The sequence below is a fragment of the Micromys minutus genome (assembly GCF_963924665.1).
Source record: "Micromys minutus genome assembly, chromosome: 8".
Lineage (NCBI taxonomy): Eukaryota > Metazoa > Chordata > Mammalia > Rodentia > Muridae > Micromys > Micromys minutus.
In genome coordinates, this window is record NC_137977.1 from 58285267 (window position 1) to 58310596 (window position 25330).

Sequence of the window (25330 nt, forward strand, 5' to 3'; positions counted from 1 at the left end):
ATCAAAAAACCTGTATTGATTGCAGATAGGTAACACATGGCTTTGATCACTCACATAAGAGCTAATACACTTAGGCAAGACTTTTTCTTTCAGGTAAGAGCAATGTGTATCAGGGAAGGATTTTGAGCAGAGTAGTGACATGAGGCAAACTGTGTCTTTCAAGGACTCCATTCTCCTCTATACTGCATGAAGTAGTTCTGTCCTGTTGCAAGTCAAATGGTAATTGTGAGTCTTCCTGTAGATGCACTAAACACTGAAAGAAGCTGAGCATAGTGTCCAATGATCTAAAAGATTGGGAGGCTGAGTCAGGAAAACTGCCTGTTTGAGACAAGCCTGGCTTCCATAGTGAGACCCTATTTCAAACACAACAGAACTATACAAAGACAGATGAATTCAATAGTGTGTGTGTGTGTGTGCATCCATGTATACTCAGGAGGAAGCCAGAAGAGGACACCAACAGTCTTTCTCTACCACTTTATACCCTAATGTCTTACACTATCCTTGAGACAGGATCTCATTGAATCCAAGAAGCTCACAATTCCACTGTCAGAAATCTTTCAGAATTTGCTGTCTCTGCCCCTGCAGCACTAGAATTTCAGGTATGCCTGACATTTACATGGGGACTGGAGAACAGCAAGCAACCTTACCCAGTGAACCATCTTCTTAAGCCTGAAGTAAATATTAATAATATAATATGACCTAACATAGCTAAAATACTATTTTAATATATAGTCAATACAAAAAAATGAATTATATTACTTTTATCATGTCTTTGAGATCCAGTGCCTGTTTCCTACTTCCAGCACATCTTGATTGGACCATCTGCATCTCAAGTGCTCAGGAACCATGCGTGTGGCTGGACGCTTTAACACAGATGGGAAACAATATGTCCTTCAAGTACCTCCTCCGGCTAGGGGGTTGTAGACGCCTCCTGAACACTGCAGGCTGGTGGAACTCTCCGAGGCAGCCTCTGAAACTTATTGAGAATAAGCAGACAAAACCTCAGGTTCCACTTTGATAATGTTGGGCTTGTGAACAGCACTCTGTCCTAAGCACTTGTCATTGTCATCATGACAGCATACTCCTCAGAACACTGCTGCCACCTCACTTTTATAGATGAAGAAATTTAGCTGTGAGCGATGAAGTAATTTATCCAAAGCCACACCACAGACTGCTGTCAACAACCATGATTTCATCCATTACACCAGTGACCCTCAGACGCTTTTGTTCATATGCCCTCTGAAAGCTTTGGAAAATGTAGACTTCACATTTCACACTAAGTCATAGCTGTTGCAAATGGGGCTTTTTTCCTGTATATTATAAATAAACTTCATCTTTCATGTCAACTATGTTCAGCAACCTGGGTAAATTCAGTTATTAATCCTTATAGGTTATTTGTTTAACTCTTTCAGACTTTCTACCCATGTAATTACATCATCTGCTAACAATGACCATTTTTATTCCTTTCTTCTTAGTTCTTATTTATTTATATGTTACTTTATTGTACTAGCTGTGACATTTAAGGAACTACACTATGGTGCATGCTCAAGACCACTCAGACACCAAAAGAAGAGAGCTATCCCACTCAGAATCTCAGACCATGTAGGGCTCCCAAGAGCTGCTTGTGGCATGGTTTCTAGTGCTGGCAGCAGATGGTACTGAGCGTGTCCATAGGCCCAGTCCACAGAGTGTGTAGCATGGGGGTTTCCAGAGGCCCCATCTTGGAGTCCTTTCCTCAGCACTTACAGTGAACACCAAGCCTGAAGCACCATCTGAAACATCTTTGAGGCTGCTTATCTCTGCAGCCCCGGGCCTAATCCCACCAGGCCCCACTATGTCTGCTACCCTGGTTGGAAGGGAGATGCTTGCCAGACAGATGCGAATGAATGCATTGTCCCCAGCACTATGTCAACACTGTGAGCAACTACTGGTGCTGGTGTTGGGAGGGGTGATGCCCATCTACAGATGGGATGCTCTGCCCGCCTAGGAGAGTCCCTCCCTAGCGACCCCAAGCCCCACAACTGGAGTGGACAGGGTGGTGAGGGAGGAGAGGCACAGGCTGCAGTCCTGGGTTGACATGTTAGAGCAGAAACTGCAGCTGGCACTGGCCCCACTGGCCAAGGAGCACGGCCCCTGGCAGCCTGCTGACCCACTCCTTCCAGCAGCTGGACCACATCAATTCACCGAGTAAGCAGGTCTTCTCAGAGGACTAGCTGAGGTCATGCTCTTGGGGGAAAAGATCTGTGACAGCATCTAGCCTCCCAGGTGGGACTGAGCTGTCATCCCCTACTTCCCTTCCAGCCTGGGTACAGACACGTTCTGGTGGTACCTGTAAGCAGAAGGCCATGCTTGTCTGTCCCTTTCTCAGGAGATTGGGGTCCTGTGTGACTCTCCCAGTGGGGCTTCCCAGGGACAAGAGCTCCTGCCCAGGCGGGGACTGTCTTCATCTTTGTCATAATAAAGCTGGGACAAAGAAAATAGAAGGAACTACACTATGGATATGGTAGCAAGTGGGCATCCATAATGTTTGTTAGAGACAAAGCTTTTATTAGTAGGTACAGCATTTACTGCATTTTCTGATATTACTTAGAATAAAGGCACCCCCTCGTCTTAATATGACCGGAATTCTTATTCTAAGCGAGTGAAGTTCTGGGTCTGGGGAGATCATCTTGCCGTCCTCTCCCATCTTTTGTTGCTGTGAATAACAATGATTTTTCTAAAGCTACGCAAACTTTGCATTCCTGGAATGAACTTCCCTTACGATGATGTCTTTCCTAATACATGTCACTGGATTCAATTAGCTAATTATTTTCTTCAGGGTTTTATTGGGAAGATTAGTGTGTAATTGTCCTTTCTTTTAATGTCCTTCCATTTTGACATCATCTGGATTATACTGGCCTCATAAAATGAGCTGAGACAGGTTCCCTTTTTTCTACCATCTACAAGTGTCCGTGGAAGGAAGGTGCATTTCTTCCTTTAGACTAATTCACTAATGGAGACCAGAAAAACCTGTGAGATTTTTAGCTACAAATTCAACTTTTAAAAATAATATTCTTACAAATTCTTTGAAATTTTTATACTATGCATTTTCAACCATTTTTAAAATAATGTATAAGTTCTGGTAAGCTGCGTTTTGGGTTGTTCTTTTTTCTTTACTGTTTTTGTTGTTGTTGTTGTTGTTGTTGTTTTAACTTTTGAGACAGGGTCTCACTATGTTGGCATAGCTGTCCTGAAACTCATGGGTTCCAGACCTTCCCCACGTAGTTGGGACTGCAGGCAAACACCAGTCCAGACGTGTGGAAGAGATAGCGTCAGATTAACCTATCGTCTCTGGAAGTCACAACAAAGCAGAAAACAACCTGGACAAGATGACCTTGTTTCACTGGGTGACGGGAAACGAAACTCTGCAGCTCTGCCTCTGGCTGTCTCAACAGCTTCTGACAGCTAAGGGGATTAATATTGCTGAAAAACTTGATCCTCGCTTTTCCCTGACACTTTTTTTTTTTTTTTTTTTTTTTTTTTTTTTTTTTTTTTTTTTTTTTTTTTTGTGGGTGAATTTAATCTTTGTACCTGCCATGTCTGCAGAGAGTATAATTAGCAGGCTGGGTCTGAGCAGCAGGGCTTCTAGGCTAGCTTTATTTAGGGGTGGAATTTTTTTCTTTCTTTTCCCTTTTTTACCCTTTGAGCAAACTTAGGTGCCCCAATGTCCTTATAACCCTGATTATGACATCCTTACTTAATGCTCAGAGTTCATCAAGAACACAGAAATACGTGAGTCTGGGTGACACTTAGAATCACTTGTCCTTTAGATGTGAATGGAATTGGCCTGCTGTGTGAGTTCGTACAGGTCTGCACCTCTCCTCCTGGTCACTTACCTCTGACTACTACTGAGGTGGATGTGGGATTCAGAATTTGCTCTCTAGTTAGTGCTGTGCAGCATTGGGAAGGAATCCTCTGAACATGAACCCAGCAGACTCAAAAGTTTAGGGTTTACTTTTGAGCAACAAGGCTAGAGATAAAACACACTATTCAGGGTAATTGTATCAGTATTGGCAGGTTATAACCCCTCAGGTGGCTCAGAATAAATTATTTTCTTGTTTCCTAAAACAAAACAACAACAAAAACCAACTGATGGGGCTCACAGACCACTCTCTACCCTGTGTAAGTCTCCAGACTCGCCTAGGGCTTAGCCCTTTCCCCTTTCTTCCTGTGCTCTAATACCTTTGTACACAACCGAAGACAGTATCCAACTTCTTAGGTAGAGAAAGTCTTTCTAATCTTTTCCCAGACTCTAGAGTCTTGTTTCTATATCTTAGAGCACAAAACTAAAGTTTCAAACTGTTATTTATGAGGATTCGACCACTGAAATCATAGGCAGGCGTTCTGCTCTGACTCCTGTGTGTCAGAGATTAGATCTGTGCATTCTGTGTGCTTTTAACATTAATCAGGAAGAAACATCCGTTAGATAACAAAGTACTAAATATTAACAAAATCACAGGACAAGAAAATATGATCCAACCAACACTTTTTATTGAATGCTTTTGATGTTCCAGGCACTGAGTTAGACATAAAGGGCAGAAGCAGACAGAGCTCTGCCCTTGTGTGGCTTACAGAGCTGCTGTGGAGGAGAGGCATCACATACAGAGGCAAAATGAAGCTGTGACCCACAAGTGTCAGGAAGATGGGTTGAGGGGCTGAGAAAGTACACTACCTAGCAGGAGCTGGGCAGGCAGACTTCCATGAGGCCTGAAAGCTAAGCTAAGATGCAAAGGTTCACTAGGTTGATCCGGGGAATGACGAATGCCATTTCAGGAGAAGGAAGCAGGCCACTGGAAGGCTCTGTGACACCAGAAGACCTTGAGGCTGGGGCTGCAAACTTGAGTATCACTGGAGAGAAGATTAGCTTAGAGAGGAGATAAAACCAGACCACTACCAAGTTTCAAGCCAGGGAGAGATGGTAAAATGTACATTTTGGGAAACACACCCACTCTGGCTGCAGTACAGATGATGAACAGGAATATTACAAAGACTTGGACTGTCAGCTACCTGGGGTGTCTATGTGGAAATGAGCCGTTATCCAGAGGAGTGCTATCTGTATGGGTTGCCATGACATCACTACTGTACTAAATGGGTATATACATGTACCTCGTCAGAACACCCACTACATTAGTGATTCATAAGCCACCACAGGAATGGCAACCTGTCTTGCCTCCCCAAACTTCTTGCCCCTTCTTCCAAGGCTCCTTTCTTCACTTAAAAAATTAGTACACACTAACTGTACAGACAGAGTTTCATTATTACATTTGCATGTATTCTTGTTCAGAATCCACTCCAGTCATGTTCCCTCTCTTCCCCCTGGTTTTCTAGAGGGGATCACGTGGTGACACTGGGGATCAAGCTTGGGACCTTGCCCAGGCTAACCACTGTTCTACCCCTGAGCTACATCCCCAGACACTTCTGCTTTTTAAAACATAATGTGCTTAAATAGTTGTTTTTTGGCTTTGCACACAGAAGAAAAGAAAAATCACATACTATTATCCAGTCTCCCCTTAGCCTTAGTTCTCTGTCAAGAAAGAATATTCAAAGTTGTAGCCAATGCTCCCTTTTTAGTATCCGTAAAAAAACAAACCAAACAAAGGCCCCACATACTCAAGCTCTGGGATGCTCGGCAGGCAGAGTCCTGGGCTCCAACCTCAGCACCACATAAGCCTAGTGTGGACTCCATCCTCAGTACTGTACAGACCTAGCATGGTGACACAGACGGTTACCTCATCATACTGGAGGTGGAGGCAGAAGCATCACAAATTCGAGGTCATCCTTGGCTACATGGCAAGTTCAAGATTAGACTGGGCTAATGAGACCCCAATCTCAAAGGAAAAAGGAAGAAAAAGAAGGGGGTCAATACTCCTATTAGTCCCCATTTCACTAGCCCTCAGATCCAGCAGTAAAGACAGATGTGGTAATCTCACTATAAGCACACACCTTGGTGAGATAAAGTACCATCACTGTCCATTTGTGAGACACACATTAGAAGGAGGATTCTTACTTCATTTCATTAATAAAAGGAAAAAGTAGCAAAATACACAGAGAAAAAAAAGAGTTGAATTATCTGACTTAAAGGCATAATAAAGATATTTGCACTAGGAGGCAAAAATCATCTTTTCTTTTTATACTACAAACCAAAACTAAGCAAGTACTCTACCACCAGGCTAAAAATAATAAAATTTTCTTGGGAAAGAAATATTCAAAACATTATGGGCAGGTTATAAACACAGGTTTATAACCCCAGCTCTCAAGCAGGAGTACTTTAAGCTTCAGGCAGTTTGGGCGACACAGTGAGACCTTGTTAAAAACAGGGAGAGATGAAAGAGAGGGTAGGACTTAGTTTTTACTGATGAAGTCACATCTTCAGGAGAGTAGAGCAATAAAGCAGGCCACTCCTGTGTGGTGGTGAATGGAAACGAACATGAAATATGTTACAAGTCAGATTTATTTTTTCTGTCTTTTTTCTAAGATAAAGTTCTACTATGTAGCCCAGGTTCATACTTTCCTGCCTCAGCCTTGCAAACATCAAGGAAACAGGATTGTGCTACCATGCCTAACTAAGATGTTCTCTAGCACAAAGAGAACTAGAAAGAAAGAACTACTCAGAGATAGAGATTTGAACACAAGAACCATGTGTCACTTTGACTTCTGCTCACAGAATGACCTCAGTGCTCCAGGATAGAGACGTTATTAAACAATACAGCTCTAAAAGCACATTAAGTCTCGCACTGAGAGACTATCTGTTGCTGCAGAGACACTAATGAGAACGTGGGTCCTGCAGTCAGCATCTCCACAGCACCACATGCTTTTTCAACCTTCCGCCATTATTTTATTGTGCCAAAATAATGCCTCAGAATTTCTTAGAGGATTTTCTGATAATAAACTCCTAGCTTTTGTTTATCCAATAAAATATCTTTATTTTGCTTTAGGAAAATAGTGGAGGGAGATCAGCCTTCATGTAAAAATATGCATGCATAAAGTATATAATACACAAACATATATATAAGAATCTATAAAATATATATACCCTGAATTTAAGTACATAGAAAAAAGAACAATTTTTTCTCCTAGTTCAGTACCCACGTCTTTCAGAATCACACAGGCAGCTTGGCAATGTCAGGTCCACTCTGACCTCCTAACTTAGTCTCTGGATGCAGAGGCAGCAGTTTTTTTATCCAACTTCACACTCAACTCACACGGCAGCTCCAGGACCACTAGGCCTGAGGCAGACTCTCCCTGGAGTGTAGGTGACTGGCTCCCTCCAAATCTATAAGAGTCACTTGATGACTCATTTTTCCGAATAATGCCTGGTGTGGTATCTAATTCTAACATACATATCCTTTACCTCCTATTGGAGGATTTGGTTTACCCACTAATCCAACCCAGTACATCATTAACTTTGGCAGAGCATATTCACATTGGAAATAGAAGTTTTACTCTGTGTCTCTGAACAGGCCTAGCACTTTGAGGTAATTATTTTGTAAGAATAACACAAACTGCACAGCATACATGGCATTCCTGACTCCCACGGACTAAACTACTGTGCTGTCACCATCTCACCTCCGTCACTGCGATGAAAACAACAGCTCCATCATATCTAAGGCTTAGTAGTCTACACAGGACCATGTGTTAAAAGAAACCAGAATGTGGAAGAAAATGCTAAACCTGCACTGACTATTCCAGTGAAACCACCACCATGTAATCGATACTGCGTGTGTATTGCCCCATACGCTTATCTCCGTTAGGAACATAGATTCTATACCAATTCTGCTACCGTTGTTTTAGCCAAGAGGACCCAGTCCTATATACTTTGCCAATAATGGCAACTAAGCTGGGCAAAGCTAAGTACAACACTGCACGGAGTGTTGAACTCTGCCTGTAGCAATAGCCACAAAATAAATACCCCGGAACAATGGATTATTTTGTCACATCTGCACTTTAAGGATTTTTCATATTTAAAATTTTAAATTTAAATCATTTAAATTTTTTATCTTTTAAAAATTACTCATTATTTAAAATCTTGTTCCTCTCACTACTGAGTTGGCTCAGCAATCCAGCTCCACCTTTAGGGTTAAAGCTCCATCTCTAGAGCCAAAGTAATTTTAAGAAAAGAAAAATCACTCACAACCACCAACAAATACTCTGTAGTGCAGGTCTGTACTACATCCAGACCACGTTCACATTTATGCATTCAGGAGCGCGGGTTTCACTTCTTGATGGGAATGCCAATCACCATAAAATCTTCTGCTAGAGTCACTTCCTGGAGCTCTAACACAGACTCAGCTTGCTTTTTCAGCTCTGCGATGCCGTCCGTCTCACCTTCTCTAGCTAAGGTGGTTGGTTTATACCTCTGACTGAAGTGAGTCAGAACCAGCCTCTTTGCACGGCACAGCTTTGCAAATGTGGCTGCCATCTGTGGTGTGCTATGGCCATGCTCTTTCGCCTTGTCCATCTGGGAGTCATCCAGAGTCGCCTCATGGATCAACAGGTCTGCTTCAAAGCACAGCTTCACTCCCCCATCCCCCACAACCCCAGAACAGTCACCGAGGATGCAGATTTTTCTTCCAACCATAGGCTTTTTTAAGACATCTTGGGGAGAGATTGTAACTCCATTATCCAAAACAACAGAAATTCCATTTTTCAGCTTCCCATAGGCAGGACCTGGTGGCACACCTGATGATAAAATGGATAACATTATATCAAGGGTATAGAATTATGATTTGCAAAGAGACAACTTCAACAGCTTATAGCAAGAGCAAATAGCATCTGGGAGCCTGGAGAGAGATGGCTCAGCAGTTAACAGCACTTGCTGCTCTTCCAGAGGATCTGGATTCAGTTCCCAGCACCTTAATGGTAACTCACAAATGTATGCAACTGCAGTTCCAGGGTTTCTGAGGGTGACAGATATATACACGGTGCACAGAGATAATGCAGACAAAACCCCCATACACATACATTTTCTAAAAACTTAAAGGCATCCAATAATTTTCAAAATGGAAAGAAATGTTTTACTACTTGTAGACAATGGTGATGTGGGACATTTAAAAGTTCCGTGTTGACTACTGTTATTGACAATAGCTTTGTGCATGAAACCTTTCCCAAGCACACATGTAAGCTCACTTTTAAGCTCTGAAGTAACACTTAGGCCTTACTACACTCAAGACACCAGCTTGGTTTTTCTGCTTTGCATAGAAATAACAATTTTTGAGGATCCATTATTTATCATATGTCAAAGAATAAATGTAAACAATTATATAATCACTATCTCCAGTCAGAACAAATGTCTATGAACTGACTGAGGAAGGAATGTGTTAAGAGAAGACTAATGGGGTTGTATGTTTGGGTAAGGAGATGGCAGCTGGTTAAGACATGTGCAGCCAAGTCTGACAGCCTCCTTCGATCCCTGAGACCCACATGGTAGGAAGAGAACTGACTCCCAAATGCTGTCTTCTGACCTCTGTCTGCACACTATGGCAAACACACACACACACACACACACACACACACACACACACACACACACACACACAAATAAGGCCAAGGAATATTTAAGGCAATTGGACAAACTTAGTCATGTTGGTGGATGGTAGTAACACCGGATTTTCAAGCCTTGGTGTTATCTTAGTATAGATCAGTGCTGTGGATAATTCTTACAAGCAAATATGTGATCAACATTTCCAATAGAGATCATGTTTAAAGTGTCTAAGTATAACAGTATTTAGACAGTATTTAGATAGCAAAAAACATCTTAGGCCTCATCACTTTTTGTCATTATATAGAACAGTATACTGTCTTAGTTGGGGAACATACTGCATACCTGAAAATTAAACAGAACCACCACCATTCTTCCAACAGTGAGATATATATATATCCATAGCAGGCGAGTGTAGTGCTGGGACAAGAAGTGGGACAGACCTGGCCTCCATTTCTTCAGAGGCATCTTTGTGTGTTACCACCCCACTATGATGAATCATTGTATGTAAAACTGGTTAAGGTGCAGTGTTGTGAATACCAAGTTAACTTCATCCAGAGTAAATGAGAAGGCAACGTAAACAGAAAAGAAACTCTTGACGTAGTTGGCTGCTATTGTAAGATAAAGACCTACGGCAAAAATCTTTACACTGAAGATGTCATTGAAGAACCAAGAAGATGGCTTGGTGGGTAAAGTGCTTGCTGAGTAATCAAGAGGCCCCAAGTTCCAATCCCAGCACCCATGTGAAAAGCGGGGGTGGTGCTTGCATCTGTAACCTCAGCATTGGGGAACAGAAACAGGTGGCTCCTAGGGGCCTGCTGAGTAGTCAGCCAAGACCAAACAATGAGCTCAAGTTCAGTGAGAGACCCTGTGTCAAAAAGGAAGGAGACACCTGGCCTCTGCATGCACATGTGTGAGAGGACACACAGACACCTCACACAAAGATGTTATTTAAAACACGTCAGAACTGTGCACACTTCAAATTCCAACCAATCTTGAGGCAGAGGCTGGAGGATCATGAGTTTGAATTTGAGTTATACAGTGAGTTGTAGGCTAGGCAGAGTTACGGAGTGAAACCCTGAATTAGACAAAAATAAAAACAGAAATAGATTTTAAAAGTAACTTCAAAAATGAAACAAGAAGTTGGGCAGTAACTTAGTGGTGGAACACATGGGAGGCCATGGCCAAAGCACAGCAAAAGGAAAGTTCAAAAATAAGTCATGGGGTTGGAGAGATGGCTCAATAGTTAAGAGCTGCTCATCCACAGGTCTTGAGTTCGATTCCCACAACCACATGGTGGCTCACAACCATCTGTAATGAGATCTGATGCCCTCTTCTGGTGTGTCTGAAGACAGCGACAGTGTACTCACATACATAAAATAAATAAATAAATCTTTAAAAAAAAATCATGGACTTATCCCAATTCAAGCCACTTTGTCAACTAAGACAGAGCTGGGCCTGGTCATACAGTCTGTATCCCAGCTTCTCAGAACGATCGCACATTCAAAACCACCTTGGACAACTTGTATCAGGTTTAAAAAAATAGTAAAAGAGGTGGAGAGAGCTCAGTGGTAGACAGTGCTTGCTTAGTGCGCATCCTAGAGTCAACTGTCAGTGCAGACAAAAAGGAAAAAGAAATGTGAATCCAGGGAGCTAACAGGAAAATATTCAAATAGATTATATATTTGAGTTTTGTTCTGAACAGCATCTTTGGGCCAAGGAAGTAAGTGTTTCCTATGAGCACAGGAAACAGGATCCCCTGAACCCCTCAGTGGCTTCCCCTTGGACGCTCAGGTAAATAGAAGGAAGGTGTGCTTACCGAGATCTCTCAGCTTCTGTGCATTGAGTTTACCAGCACGCTTCTTTTCCACAACTGAAAAGCCAAAGGATGGAATTCTATGAAAGAGGCGGAATGCTTTTACCACAAACTGATCGTCATCAACCAGACAGTATGAGTTTTCTTCTGCATCTAGCAAGATAGTTCGTCCTTGTCCTTTGGGAGAGTTGTCTGCGTCATCCATATGTGCAAATTCTCTCAATTCTTCCGCAGGACACTGGTCCGATGTAGGAACTAGCTCATGAACCACATAAGGGAAAACCAACTCTGTGTGAGAGAGCTCCATGGTTCTCCAGATGAAGTCCCGAAGCCCAGCGGGGCCGTAGATTTCAATAGGCTGCCTGGTGACCACGGAGCCACTCTGCAGGCTGATGGTACAGAGGAGGCCCGGAAGGCCAAAGAAGTGGTCTCCATGGAGATGTGTGATGAAGATCTTGGTAATTCTCCCTTTTGATTGAGGTGAGGAATATATTAGGAATGTTCTCAAAATTAAAAACCAAGACAACTATTTTACTGAGCATCCCCACCGTCAACCCCATGCTGGAGATTCACTTCGTGCAGACTAGACGGTCGTTCTACTACTGCACTGCCCTGAGGAACATTCTCAGTCCCACAGACAAGGAATTTAAAACAAGCCTAACAACTTTTAAAGAGGAGTTAACTGAAATGATATATTCGGTATGTTACTATAAACTTACTGATCCATTTTGCTGCATGACTACAGAAAAGAGAGAAACAGGCTTTATTATTTGGTAGATTGATTGGTTCTGTGTACACGTGTGGGGGAGAGGTGCACATAGTGCTGTGAGTAGTCTATGTGCATGAGTATGTGGGACACACATGCGTGCAGAGAGCAGAGGAGGAGATTGGATGTCTTACTCTATTGCTCTCTACTTTAGTACCTTGAAACAGAGTCTCTCCTAAACCAGAAGCTCGCCATTTTGTCTAGGCTGACTGACCAATAAGCTCCCAGGATCTGCCTCCTTGACTACCCACGAATGCTAGGGCGACAGGTACCACGCAGCCATGCCCAGTTTTTACATGCATACTGTGGATTTGAACTCAGGACTTCATGCTTGCACAGTGTGACTCTTACCCTTGAGACATCTCCCCAGTCCTACTTGGTTACTTTGAGACAGGATCTCGTGCTATAGCCCAAGCTAGCCTGGAAATCACTGTGTAATCCAGGCAACCTTCAATTTGTGGCAACTGTCCTGTCTTAGCTTTCCAAATGATGGGATAATAGGTTTGAACTACCAAGCCTAGCTTTACTGGATGGTTTAAACAGGATAGTATTTTTTTTTCCATAACTATCTTCAAATTATGGTGTTTTACAGCTTTCCAAATGTTTTCCTATATATTCTTACTTTTTAATATGAAATTTAATAGTATACCAAGATAACTCACTTAACTTTCAGATCCACCGTCTCCCACGGTTCCCTCTGAGACTAGAAATGTGGAACTAAAGCACAACGGAATGCTCTCCTGGCTCCAACTGACTGGATCATGGATCAGGTCTAACCCTAAAGCTGCCTCTTAGGATTTCCTTCCTGAGCAAGGACTCACCAACCAAGGCGGAGAGGTGTGTCCTAGTGAGGATGTGGGGGAAGGGCAAACAGGACAAGGACTGAGGAACAAAGAAAAAAAGGAGGAGGCAGAAGAGAACAAGGAAGAACAGAGGGAGGGCAAGCACATGAGACACCGGCCAGCAGCATGAAGAGTAAAGGCAGATCCTGACCACTATATGAGGGCCCATGGGCCCAGCCCTTGTTTCCAGTTTGAAGCTACACAACAGCCTTTTCAGTGCGCACTGGCTTAAGTTATAACTTGATTTAGCTCACGGTAAACTGAATTTACTGCTGTAAATGGCAGGGCACCACATAAGCATTTTCTGAGATGCACTACAGGCATTATGAAAGTAGCAATCACAACCGGCACATTTCCAGTAGAATAGGCTCAAGGGCCACCTTTCTGAACTACACGCTACCATCAAAGGACAGGAGCAGTTTATTGATACCATAAAAGAACAGAACAGTTTATCACACTGTGGTTTGCTCTGACAGCAGTCTTCCCAGAATGTACTGGCCAAGAACAATGGCTGGCTCAGAGGTTGGGGACCCAAGGAGGTGATCTCTAATTTCATGAGGTTCTTCTCTCATTATAGATAACTCTTTAACACACTGCTTTTTTCTTTCTCTTCCTCAGGTCTTGTTTGGTAATTTCTGTGTGGTGCTGAGGATTGTATCTAGGGTGCCACACCCACTTCGGCAAGCCCCAATCACTAAGCTACACCAGGCTTTTTCTTACCTTTATTTTAACTTCAAATGAAAGGATGTCTCTTAAATTTCCCCATTTCCCTTTTCCAGGCAGCCCGTCAGTATTATCCAAAGCCTCTAGTGACAAAAGAACTAGAGCAGCCACTAAGTCCAGATCCCACGTTGGCCTCAAAACTGCCAAATCAGACATTTTGGGCCTTCTCACTATATACTGCAAAACAAAGCCAAAGCTGAACACGAACAGCCTGGGAACCCAAAGCAAGCAAGGCAAAGAAAGAAAGAGAAAAACTGCTTCCCACCGTTACCAGTTTCTAGGCAGTCAGACATTTCATTTTCGGGAAACGTGACTTTGAGATATGAGGAATGGCAACCACAGTTATGAAAGGTATGAGGAAGCTACCAGGTAAAGAGCAAAAGTCATACCGCTTCCTTACTTCTTGGAAGAAGGAAACAGTAGGGAAACACGGCCCAGAGGAGCAGAACACTAACGATCCTTGGTTGAACATCATGATGAAATTAAACCTACTGCTCTATAGCGTATGTGTATATACAGATATACATATACATACACACGTGTGTGTGTGTGTGTGTGTGTGTGTGTGTGTGTGTGCACGCGCGCACACGCATGCGTGTATATGCACTGTTTGGCTGGCAAAAGCAGGTAATGTCAAAGTGTGGTTCCATTTATGTAAATTACACGTATTTCTATCTACTTATTCATACCTTTATCACATCTGTATGTACAGATTATATACCTATGGGAGCTAGGAATGTTGCTCAGTTGATAGTGTTTGCCTATCATTCACAAAGCCCACAGTTCACTCCCCAGTTCTACATAAAGTTGGGTGCAGCAGTGCATGTTTGTAATCCTAGCACTTGAGATGCAGAGGCAGAAACACTGATATTCATAGCCATGGGCTACACAGCAAGTTCAAGGTCACCTGAACTACATGGAACCCTGCCTCCAATGAAACAGAGAGGTATAGGAGGTGGGAGGTGTCTATGAGAGGAAGACTTGGGCTTTCTTATTTATACTTTCTTCAATAAAACTGTGTTAAATTTGTTTGAGACAAACAGCTTGTAGCTCAGGCTTGACTTTGACATAGAAGGTAAACCCTGCACTCCTGCTTCCACCTCCTAAGTGCTGAGCTCACAGGACTGTGTCAACACAGCAGCCTCACAGTGTTTCCTTTCCTTCCCTCTCTCCTTCCTGCTCTAGCTTGTACACACACATACACTTAAAATGCCAGACCTGGTGGCACAAGCCAATTATTCCAACAACTGAAAAAGCTGAGTCAGGAAGACCACAAATTCAAGACCTGCCTAGGCTACTGGGTAGATTCAAGGAATGCCAATGGGAAACTCATCAAAACCTCATCTCAAAATAAAAATCATGAAAATACAATGTACTAAGATACGTACTTTGCCTACTGCACCGCTAACAATTGGCAGTCTTGCCAGACATGAATATGTAAATCAGTTATGATTGTTTTCTTTTTTTTTTTAGTGCTGGGGCTAAATCCTGGGCCGTGCACAAATTGAATCCACACAGTACTACTGAGTCCCAGTTAACGTTTTTAGCATTGTTAAGATCATGCTTTGTAACGCTTGGCAATCACTTTACAATCATTTCTTTTGCTCTGAGAGCTGGACACATCCTAAGCATGTCCTCTACAGTTAGTGCCCCTCTTTCATGCCATATTTAAAACACCTCCTTGTTTCCTCTGTCATTACATGATTGATGGCTGGCCTCTGGCCCTGCAGTATGTTTCTTTAAATATCAAGTGCCACACCCTCTGACAAGCAGCTCTGCTTTACCAAGACCTCCAGAGTGGGAGGTCCTAATGTCCGCCTGCTCACAGTGCTTACTAGGCATCCACCAGCTACAGAAGAGTCACTAAACTTACCTGACTGTGCATCAAACTGCAGCAGTAACTTAGTTCCAGATACCAATGACACTGAGTTAATTAAATCAATATACATAAAGAGATGCTTAGGGTAGGGGAAAGGATGCTTAACCAGGAGGTTCTGAGAAAATAGCCTTTTAGATAGATTTAATGATGAAAACGTAATAATTGATAAGCTAACAATAATTATTTTAAAGATTTAAGTGATGACATGGAAACAGTCATGTAGCAGACAGACAGACAGACAGACAGACAGCAATCTTTTTTGAGACAAGGTTTCCCTATATAGCTCAGGCTAGCCTCTACCTCACAATCCTTTCTGTTTCCTGAGTGCTAGGATTCCCAGCAAGTGCCACACGCCTGGTTGAAAACATTTCTTTTAGGCAGAGTTTGTAACCCTGTTCTTTGAGACAAGAAACACACATTTAAGCTGGCTGACTTGCTAAGGTTTAGCCTGAGCTACAACTGGGCCTACTACCCAGGTCTGCCCGAGCCTTTTCACTACTGGATTCACCCTCCAGGTTCTTCTGGTCCTGGTTCCCTACTCCATTCCCTCATACTGGACTTCAATTCTCCCCAGGCCAGGAATTATTTTTCTCCTCTCAGCAACCCCTAGACAAACTCGTCTGAGACAGCTGCCAGAAGAGCAAGGGGAAGCATCCTCCTTCCGACTACCTACTGCCCTTTGCATTCTCCCAGGACATCATTTCCCGGCAGAGACAAGTGCGAGCACCACTCCCTTGTTGGGGCGGGGTCCATCTGCTACAGCTGCTGTATCTCTCCTCATCCCGCAGTCCCCGGCCTCTGTAAATCCTTCTCTTGACAGGATGAGTGAAAGCAAGTAAAGGTATCCATGACATTCGGCAAGCACACTCTTCCACGTCTGCCAGACAGTTCTAGTTATGAAGCGGATACAGCTCCAGGCCTCTTACTGAACAAGAGCCAGCGGGATACACACCAACCTGCTTTAAGCTGGCTTTTCATAAGCTGGGTCTGTGTTCCCTCCCCACAGTCGAAGAGCCAGCACTCGCCCTCACACCGAAGGACCACTGCAGAGGCGCCCCGGGTCGGCGATGGATATGCTGCTCCTGTCCCAAGAAAGGTCACATCCATAGACATCTTCCACCCTGCAACAGAGACATCACTGGGGGTCATTAGAAAATCACTGGCCAAGAGCCTGCTCCTGTGAGACTTACTACGGTTGGTTGATTGTTGGTGCTGGGGACAGGACCTAGATCTTTGTGCTTGCTGAACATGTGTTCTGCATGGAGCTATCCCTTCAATACCTGCTCCTGCTGTGGAAATAATAATTTGTTTGGTAGTTTAAAATAGTGCTGGTTCTACCACTGAGCCATGCCTCCAGCCATGGTCTTAACTGGCTAAAACTACAAGTCACCAAACCTTATGCAACACACACAGAGTTTGGAGGTAAAGCTACTTGCCACTAAGTCTCACAACTTGAGTTTATTCCTAGAATTCACATTGGAATTGGTAAATGGAATCACTTCCAAGTTGTTCTCTAATCTCCGACTCCTCCCCAACACACACACACACACACACACACACACACACACACACACACGATCAGTGGTACTGTGCTTAGCATGTACAAGGCTCTGGGACTTAATCCCTGGCATTACAGGTAAAACACTATAGTTGAATCCAACCCTATGACAGTCTCTAAATGGCAAACTACAGAGAAAGAAGAACGATGAAGGTTTGCCAGTGTTGCAAAGGAGAGAAGAATTAATGGGGAAAACCATTTTTTCCTTTGGTTTTTGTTTTTTGAAGACAGGGTTTGTCTGTGTAATCATGAATGTACTGGAACTAGCTCTGTAGACCAGGATGGCCTGGAACTCAGAGCTACATCTGCCTCTGACTCTCAGATAGTGGGATTAAAAGTGTTTATTACCACCACCCTTTGGGGAAGCACATTTTAAGGAAGAAAAACTATTCTATATGACACAGTATAGAAATGTCATTATATGGAAATATTATCTGGGCTAAAGTGCTTACATAGCAATGAACAAAACTCTGGCTTTGACTCCAGCACCACATATACAGGCAAAGTAATATTATATATTGGTACACACAATCACAGCACAAAACAAATTAATAGGTTTCTTTACCAATGAAATGAAGCAGCTGAAGTCACATCAGAAGTATAAAGGCAGCTTTATTGAGAGACAGCTCCCTCAAGATTTCACTGATCCCACAGGTGGAGGTCAGGGAAGTCCGCACCCAGGCTAAAGCGGGGGGGGGGGGGTAGTTTATAGAGCTTAGGTGAAGAGTGAGGCCAGATAGGACCTGGGATGGTGTCCATCCATGGTCAAAAACTGACACCCCGGGTGGGCACTCTGAGTTTTGGGAAACAAGAAGTAAATGACGTTTGCCTGGAGGAGTTTTCTCTGAGTGGACAGGGTTGGGGGGAGGAAGACAGATGGGTTTTCCCAGCTTGTGCAGAGGATGAGCAGGAATCCAGCCTACCACAGGTAGCATTTGTTTATAACTCTTAGTACTTACCATACTGACGCTACTTAGTACAGGAAAAAATGAGAACACACAGGGTGAGAGGCTCTATGAGAAGTCTCCATACTTTGTACTAATTCACTTTTTAAACATTCTAATAAACAGTAAGCCCCACCTGGGTTTAGTTTTGGCTAAGGGTCTAAACAAGACAGAGCATTTGCTCATGCTCGCCAAGTGGTGGCCACATCGAACCCTTCTGAAGGACCAGGGTGCTGTGTCACAGTGTTGATATTTCACAGCAATGCAAATGGTACGTTTCATTCAAAGACAGAGGTCACGGTCAGTTAGTTTGTCTTTGCCCTTCTCCCCCCAGGTCCTAAGGCCGAACATGGGGTCTCATGCACAGACCAGAAGAGCTCTGCCTTAGGTATACCTCCAGCTGCGGCTCCATCTCCTTTCACTGATCTGCAATCTAGTGAATGTGCAGGTGTCTGCCAGCCCCTGACACTGTTCTCACTAGATCTAGGCACTGGGCCACCTCTGATCTGTGTCTGTGATGGGAGAGGTGCGTCACATTCAACAATGATGGCTAGCTGAAACCTATGAATAACCAGTTCCACGAGAGTTAAAAATTTAAATACTACAAAAACAAAAACACCCTGAAAAGATATGTCTTCAATATTAGTGCTGGAAATATAGTTCAGTAGGTGAGCCTTTGTCTAACATGCAAGATGTTCCGGTTCTGTCCCCACCACGAGGAGAGAAAATCAGGAGAATATTGATATAACTTTAGGGAACGGAAAGACTTTCTTGCAAAGGCAAGAAGCTCTAAAATTTAAAAATAAACTCTTCTACTGCATGGTATAGCATTTTGAAATGTCTGTGTACCAAAACTCAGTGAAATCACAGGGAGAAAAAAAAGGTAAGCATCTACAAACCCTCAGGCTGAGGGAAGAAGTCAAAAGGAGCAGAAGCATTTCTGCAAGAGCTGGATGACCAGGAGGGTGCCTGTTGCTGGGGAGAGCCTTCTAAACATGACAGGGAAATCTCAACAGTATGGTCGCCTAAACACACCCTGCAACAAGCAGTCCCACCCCTAGATGAGGAGCTAGTCAGTAGGTGCTGACGGGTAACCAGTTTTCTCTAGAGACAAGCCACCTGGAAGCTTATCTGCGACATCCTGCATGGGTCCAGGAGCAGACCTGACTGAGGTGACAAGGAAACAAAAGACAAACAAATGTCTGCAGACTTACACAGATATCTGGAGTCGGTGGACTGAGCTCTCTGATGGGCAAACCCAGGAGTTTATTATATAGAGCTGACCAGAGAGAGCTGTTGCACACAGCTGAACAAGGAGGCAGGGTTTACGGTGCAGTGCTGGATCTAGGAGGCAAGTCTAGCTAATCTCAGTAACTGTTGCCTCTGCAGAGCCGTCTTCAGGCCATAAAGGGGGTGCTGCTAAAGTGGACCTCTTCTGTACAGTCAACAGTCATTCTTGGACTCTGGAGGAAAGCTCTGCCTTCTCTCTGAGCTGCTTTGCCATTTTCCTGTGGGTCTGAGCATAGGGTCCGTGGCGTGGCCATGCCATGTCAACAGCACATTTACTCTGGACTTTACTTACTGGGGCTTCTGCCATTCCCTACTTATCCAGTCCCAACTGGTCAACCCTAAACATGCACACATGAGCAACACGGATGGATTCATTAGGTCATATATACACATATACATTCGTATGTAAGTGTGTAGTGACAGTACTAAAGAGGTCATGAATGTGACATTGGGGGATGGGGAGGGGCAGAGATACTGCAAACACAGTTCTTGTGTGTGAAAGTCTCAAATTTCAATTAAAGAAAGTAAAAATTGTTTTTAAGAGATTAAAGCCTCTTAAAATGGCTATATGGTGCCGAAAAGTGCTTCATTGAGTGAGGGAGCTTGTAGCCCAGCCTGAGGACTTGAGTTCAATCCCCAGAATGCACACGGTGAAAAGAGAGAATCAACTCTCACAAGCTGTCCCTTCCAGCTCATGTGTACACACACACACACACACACACAATAGTAAGTAAAATAAAATATTAACTTTTAGTTTATGGAAATGCATTTAATGAAAATACTGACATAAGGAAAAATAAAGAGGATACATACCAAATCACAGAGTACATTCAAAATACAAGTAAGCGTGGGAAGTGCTCAGCAGCCCCCAAGGAGAAATGCAAACAGAGAGACTCAGTTTACCACATATCAGTTGACAGATGCTAATCAAGCAATGTTAGCCAAAGCTAGGTGGGGTGAGGGGAAATGGGGAAATGGGTGTAACCAAAAAGTACAATGGTGTTGGGGTAAATTGCTATTACTCTGTGGGAAATAACAACAATAAATATTACCAGTAATGATACTGTTAATTACAAATCCAAGCAATCTCATTTTTTGAAATCTAGCCTATAGAAATAAAATTTTCTGTACAATAATTCTCACTATGGTGCTTTTGGGTGAGCTAAAATATAGAAACAATTTACAATTATGTCAACAGGAAAATGACTAGTTTAATGTTAATTACTCTATTAAACTGTATTATTCTATAGGTGATAAACACTGTGATTTGTAAATATAAGAATTACAATGAGCACCCCCATGGGAAGAACAACACCATCAACAGCCAAGGCGCTGAGGTGGAGAGAGTGATTGAAAGAGGGAGCACCTTCTTGGAAGCAAGTTAAAGGGAAGGAGGGAGAGGAGTGGGGGGGGGTATAACATTTGAAATGTAAATACAGAGAATATCCAATAAAATTGAAAAAAAAGAATACAGAGAAAAAAATAACAATGAGGAAAAGTATAACTGGCCACAGTGTAATCTCATTAGAACCAGGCCCGAGGCCCCCACACTTGCACACCACAGTGTGGTGTGAGGGCTACAACGCATTATTGGTATGGCTGGCCTCCTGGGTCTCTCGGACAACAGAAGGATGAACAGGAGAATGCCTGCGAACTTAAACCTTTGGATTGTTTTCTGTTGTAATGAACAATGTCTTACTTATTTCTGCTTTATATTTAACTGCGATGATGTTTTAATGTATCAAAGGGACCGATATGCTTTTCTAACTACACGTCATTAGTTTTCCTTTTCCTTTTGGGAGAGGGCTCCTCCATTCACTCCGCCTTTCACACCCCTCTCACACAAGGTACTTATCTATACCCAAGCGTTCAGGTTACTGCTAGCATCCCTTCCATGAGTTACTGTGCATTTCTGCCTCTAGACCACGCTTACCTTTTCACTGTTACTAGAGCACATAAAGCACACAGGCTTGCTGAATCACCTCCTTGTTGCTTTGTACTTTCCAAGAGATAGACAGTAGGAAGTTAACTTAAAGGCTAGTAAAACACAGAAGGAAGAACAAAATGTATTTGTTACTGGAAGCTAAGGTCCATGTTTGCCACTCCACTGGAAAACTGGCAGGAACTGATGAAGAGAATCGGTTTCTTTCCCGTTCTGGCCAGAACTGGGGAAAGAGCTGTTCTCAATATGTCTCTGTCTTGCCAAGAGCAATGTTATAATTCACAGAAAAAAATGAATCAAAAGACAGACGATGTGCACACCAGAATTTAGCTATGAGTCCAAGTCATCAGAGCTGAAATAAGTATCCAGTCAGGGCTCCTGGATGGGCAGTTCCATTCCCAGATAATATTTCCTACTCTCTCCATCTGAATCTTCTACTTCTACTTTATTAATCACTTTGCAATCCCTAATGAATAATGGATCTAGACAAGTGGATGGGACATATCAGAATTAACCAGGGAGTTTTAAAGCACCAGCGATTAGGTCCTGTCCTAGAAATACCATAGGAAATCCTGTGAGTAAGGCACGTGTTTAGTCTGAGAGTACGTTTCCCCTGTACTCTTACACCGAGTCACATTTAAGAACTATTTAGTGAAGCACGCTGGCTGGTGCACACATGTGACCCCCTCACGCAGAAGATGGGCACAGGAGGACCTAGGCGATCACAGATCAGAACAAGCCAGCTTTAGCTCCAGAGCAACTTTAAGGCCAGGTTAAGCTACATGAGATCCTCTCAAACTAGCCGAGCAAACAGACAAACAGACAAGAACTTCGTGTTACAGAACTACAACCAAAGGGTCACAACCTGAAATTATTAGTCAACATTTAGAAAAAATGTTGTCGGTTTGCGGGGTTTTTTTGTTTGTTTGTTTATCTCAGCTCTCAGAAGTCAGAGGCAGGCAGATCTCTATAAATTCAACACCAACCAGGTCTACATACTCCAGGTCACCTAAGGCTGAAAGGACCTATCTCAGAAAAACAAACCCAAATTAAAAATTGCAGAGGTTACAGAGCGGTATCAGCTGAGTACCATACCTGTCTCAAGAGGAGTTCGCAGTGCTCACATGCAGGTCTGGTGGGGTGCCGATACAACCCTAGGCCTGGGGGAGGGGCAGACAAGCAGATCCCTGGAACTCACTGGTTAACCAGGCTAGACAATCTGTGAGCAAAGAGCTTGTCTCAATAAACTTAAGGTGGCGAGTGGTGTAGAAGCCATGTAACACTGTTCAAATGGATGCGGTGGTGAATACTTTAGGTCCTAGCATGGGGTGAGGAGGGGTTAGGGGTGGGGGCGGAGGCTAAAGCAGAGGAACTGAGAGTCTGAGGGCCAAAAGCTTTGTCTTGAAACAAAAAACAAAACAACAAACAGACAGAAGGAGAAATGTCAAACACATACAGAATTAAAGATGTCAGTAAATACATGGGAACTGAGCATTCACAAAGCTTCAAATTCTCAACACATGGGCAACTTTGATTCATCTACACTCCACATTGACCCCCACTGCTCCAGAAGCTCCAAGTAGCAAGAGGAGTTTCCAACAGGTCTGGTTCAGTCTCCTTTCCTGATGTAAACATCTCCTAATGATCACTGTCAAGACCTACTATTTCATTAGGTATAGCCACAAGGTGACAATATGTAGCTGTTGGCTGACACCTCTCTCTCGGTCAATCATCTGGCTACCTGTTATAAAGGTTCAAAAGAGGAACAAGGTCTTATTTAACTCCCAATGATACAGTATGAAATACACAGTTGGCTTCTGTGACGTTTTCTTGCCAAAAAGTAGGGCCAGGACCAGAAAAAGCTAAGTACCAGTCCATTAAAGAATTCCACAGAGCTAGAAAAGGCAATGTCAACTGTAGCAAAAATTGTGTAGGACACACAAATTGGTGTTTCAGCTAGTATAATACAAGGGGTTAAAAAAAAACTAAGAGGGGATCCAGAGAGCAAGAGAAAAGAAATATTACTCAGTTTGAAGTTTGTGTAGCTTGTTTGGTTTCTGACTTGATAAGGGAAGAGACAACAGGGAGAATGTAAACACTAGCTGGATACTAAATAATAAGAAATGGTAACGACTGATTATGATTTTATGTTCACAAACAGCCATTGTGTCTTATAGACAACCACTTAGCATATGGAGTAGTACATTTCATAATTGCTTGAAAACAACAGCGGGGAAGAAGATGATGGGCCAAACAAGCCTGACCATGAACTGGAAATTTTTTTTCCATGTATGCTTGAAATTTTCCCTCAATAAAAGGCTTAAAAAAATTAAGACTAAATAATCAAAACACTCCCAGCAGGTCAGCTGGCAAACAGCAACTATTTAAGCAACGGTGTGTGTTTTGTGACATGCATCGCACGGGGAATTAGGAATTTAAAGTGAGCAAACCACATTCGGATCCCTGTCTTCTTGGACAAAAAGCAGCTGCTCGCTTTCTCAAGCCCGTGATCCACGTTCGAGATAGTGCGCAATTTCAGTCTTGACAATGCTGTCACTTGTCACCTCGGGCCTGACTGCTGATCACAATCTCTGCTGACCACAGGGATATCCCACAGCACCCGGGGCGGACTAGTGGAGACCGGCGCTCCTCCGTTTCCAGGTTGGCAGCGCCGGGCCAGGGGTGCAGGCGAGTGACGCCGCTGCCCCTCGCTTCGGAGCTGTGTGGGCCCGAGAATGAGTGGCCCGGCCTGTGGCCGCCGCGAGCCCCGGGCACCGCGCGGCGCGTCCTCGCTGTCGAGAGCTCCCGGGACCTGTGCGCCCGCTCCGCCGAGCTCCGAGGAAGCGCGCCCGCCCCCCTCGGGCGTCCTGCCCCACTCACCCTCTCCCGGAGGCCCGCCGGAGCCGAGGGAGGCGCAGGCCGGCTCCGAGGCCCAGCAGTGCGCTTGCGGCGACGCGCAGCCGGAAGTGCGCCGCCCCGCGGTCCGGCGAGGCCGCTCTAGGCGCACGGAGGTGCGCGGGAGGTCCGCGCTCGGTGGCGCCCGCTCCGGCTGGCTGCGGGGAGGAGGGTCGCGGGTTCCCACCCACTCACTGCTCGGTCTCCGTAACGGGCTGGCTGCGAGGCGTGCCGCTGGAGCTCCCGACCCCAAAGTGGAAACCTTTACTCTTCTGCCTTTGGTTTGATTTTCATGCGCCGTTTTCCAGACAAGAGTGTGCGTCCTGATGTGTTGGTATTGTTTTTCAGTCTTTGGTTGGGATGAACTGCAGAGTCTGAAAGTGTAAGCTTGTGCTTTGAGAGGAAAGCACTGGGCACTGGACTTCATTATCAGCCTAACCACATGCTTCCTGGACCTCTTATTTAAGGATTTTGTAGATTGTTTGTTTTTGTTTTGAGACAGTGTCCTGCATTGTCGCCATGGCTTGGTTTGAACTTGCCATGTAGATCTGCTGGCCTCAAACTCACAGAGTGCCCTCAAAATACCAATAAGGAAAAGAAAAAGAAAAGAAAACAAACACACAAACAACATATGTAAGCTAACTTAAAACTGATAAGGGATAAATCTAAATGAAAATTACAAAATACACGGTTTTTCTTAACCAGTCTGTATGTATGACTATGTATATTGAATTGTTTGTATCTGCTTGGTTTTTCATTTTTGTTTGTTTGTTTACTATTTCCATGGAACCAGTTGACTTATAAGTGATTTATTAAGTAAAGTAGAATAATTAAATCAACCCCCCCCTTTTTATTTTAGTTCACAGTATAACTGGAGTTTGACAAAGGGGCTCAAGGCTCAGGAGATTCATACCACACACAGAAGAAGATGGTCAAATGAAGCTGAGGAACAGGAGAACAGCCATATGGTTTGACTTAGAATAAAATAGATGGGTAATTAGGATCTGAGCTAGTTGGAGAACAAAGGCAAAGCTATTTAGTCATATATAAGAAGTCTCAGGGTCATTGTTTCAAGGAATTCATGTAAACAGCGGGAAAGTCTGCAGTTATGTGGGAGCAAATGAAGGTGTCTGGTGACCCCAGATCCTTCTCCAGCAT

The 25330-nt window shown here is 43.7% G+C and overlaps 1 protein-coding gene across 3 annotated transcripts; it reads right to left on the reverse strand.

Annotated features, from left to right (window-relative positions):
- Positions 1-4552: 4552 nt before the first annotated feature.
- Positions 4553-24217, reverse strand: ELAC1 (elaC ribonuclease Z 1). Of its 3 annotated transcripts, XM_080919834.1 has the most exons (5): positions 23728-23780; positions 22373-22496; positions 16500-16664; positions 11337-11801; positions 4553-8718 (listed from the first exon to the last, which is right to left on the reverse strand). In XM_080919834.1, the coding sequence occupies exons 3-5, from the start codon at positions 16654-16656 to the stop codon at positions 8252-8254; spliced, it is 1089 nt and encodes a 362-aa protein (XP_080775960.1). In that variant the 5' UTR covers positions 16657-16664; positions 22373-22496; positions 23728-23780; the 3' UTR covers positions 4553-8251. The 3 variants fall into 3 exon arrangements, with proteins under 3 accessions (XP_080775960.1, XP_080775961.1, XP_080775959.1); XM_080919835.1 differs by lacking the exons at positions 22373-22496; positions 23728-23780 and adding an exon at positions 24158-24217; XM_080919833.1 differs by lacking the exons at positions 22373-22496; positions 23728-23780 and having other exon boundaries at positions 16500-16984.
- Positions 24218-25330: the final 1113 nt, after the last annotated feature.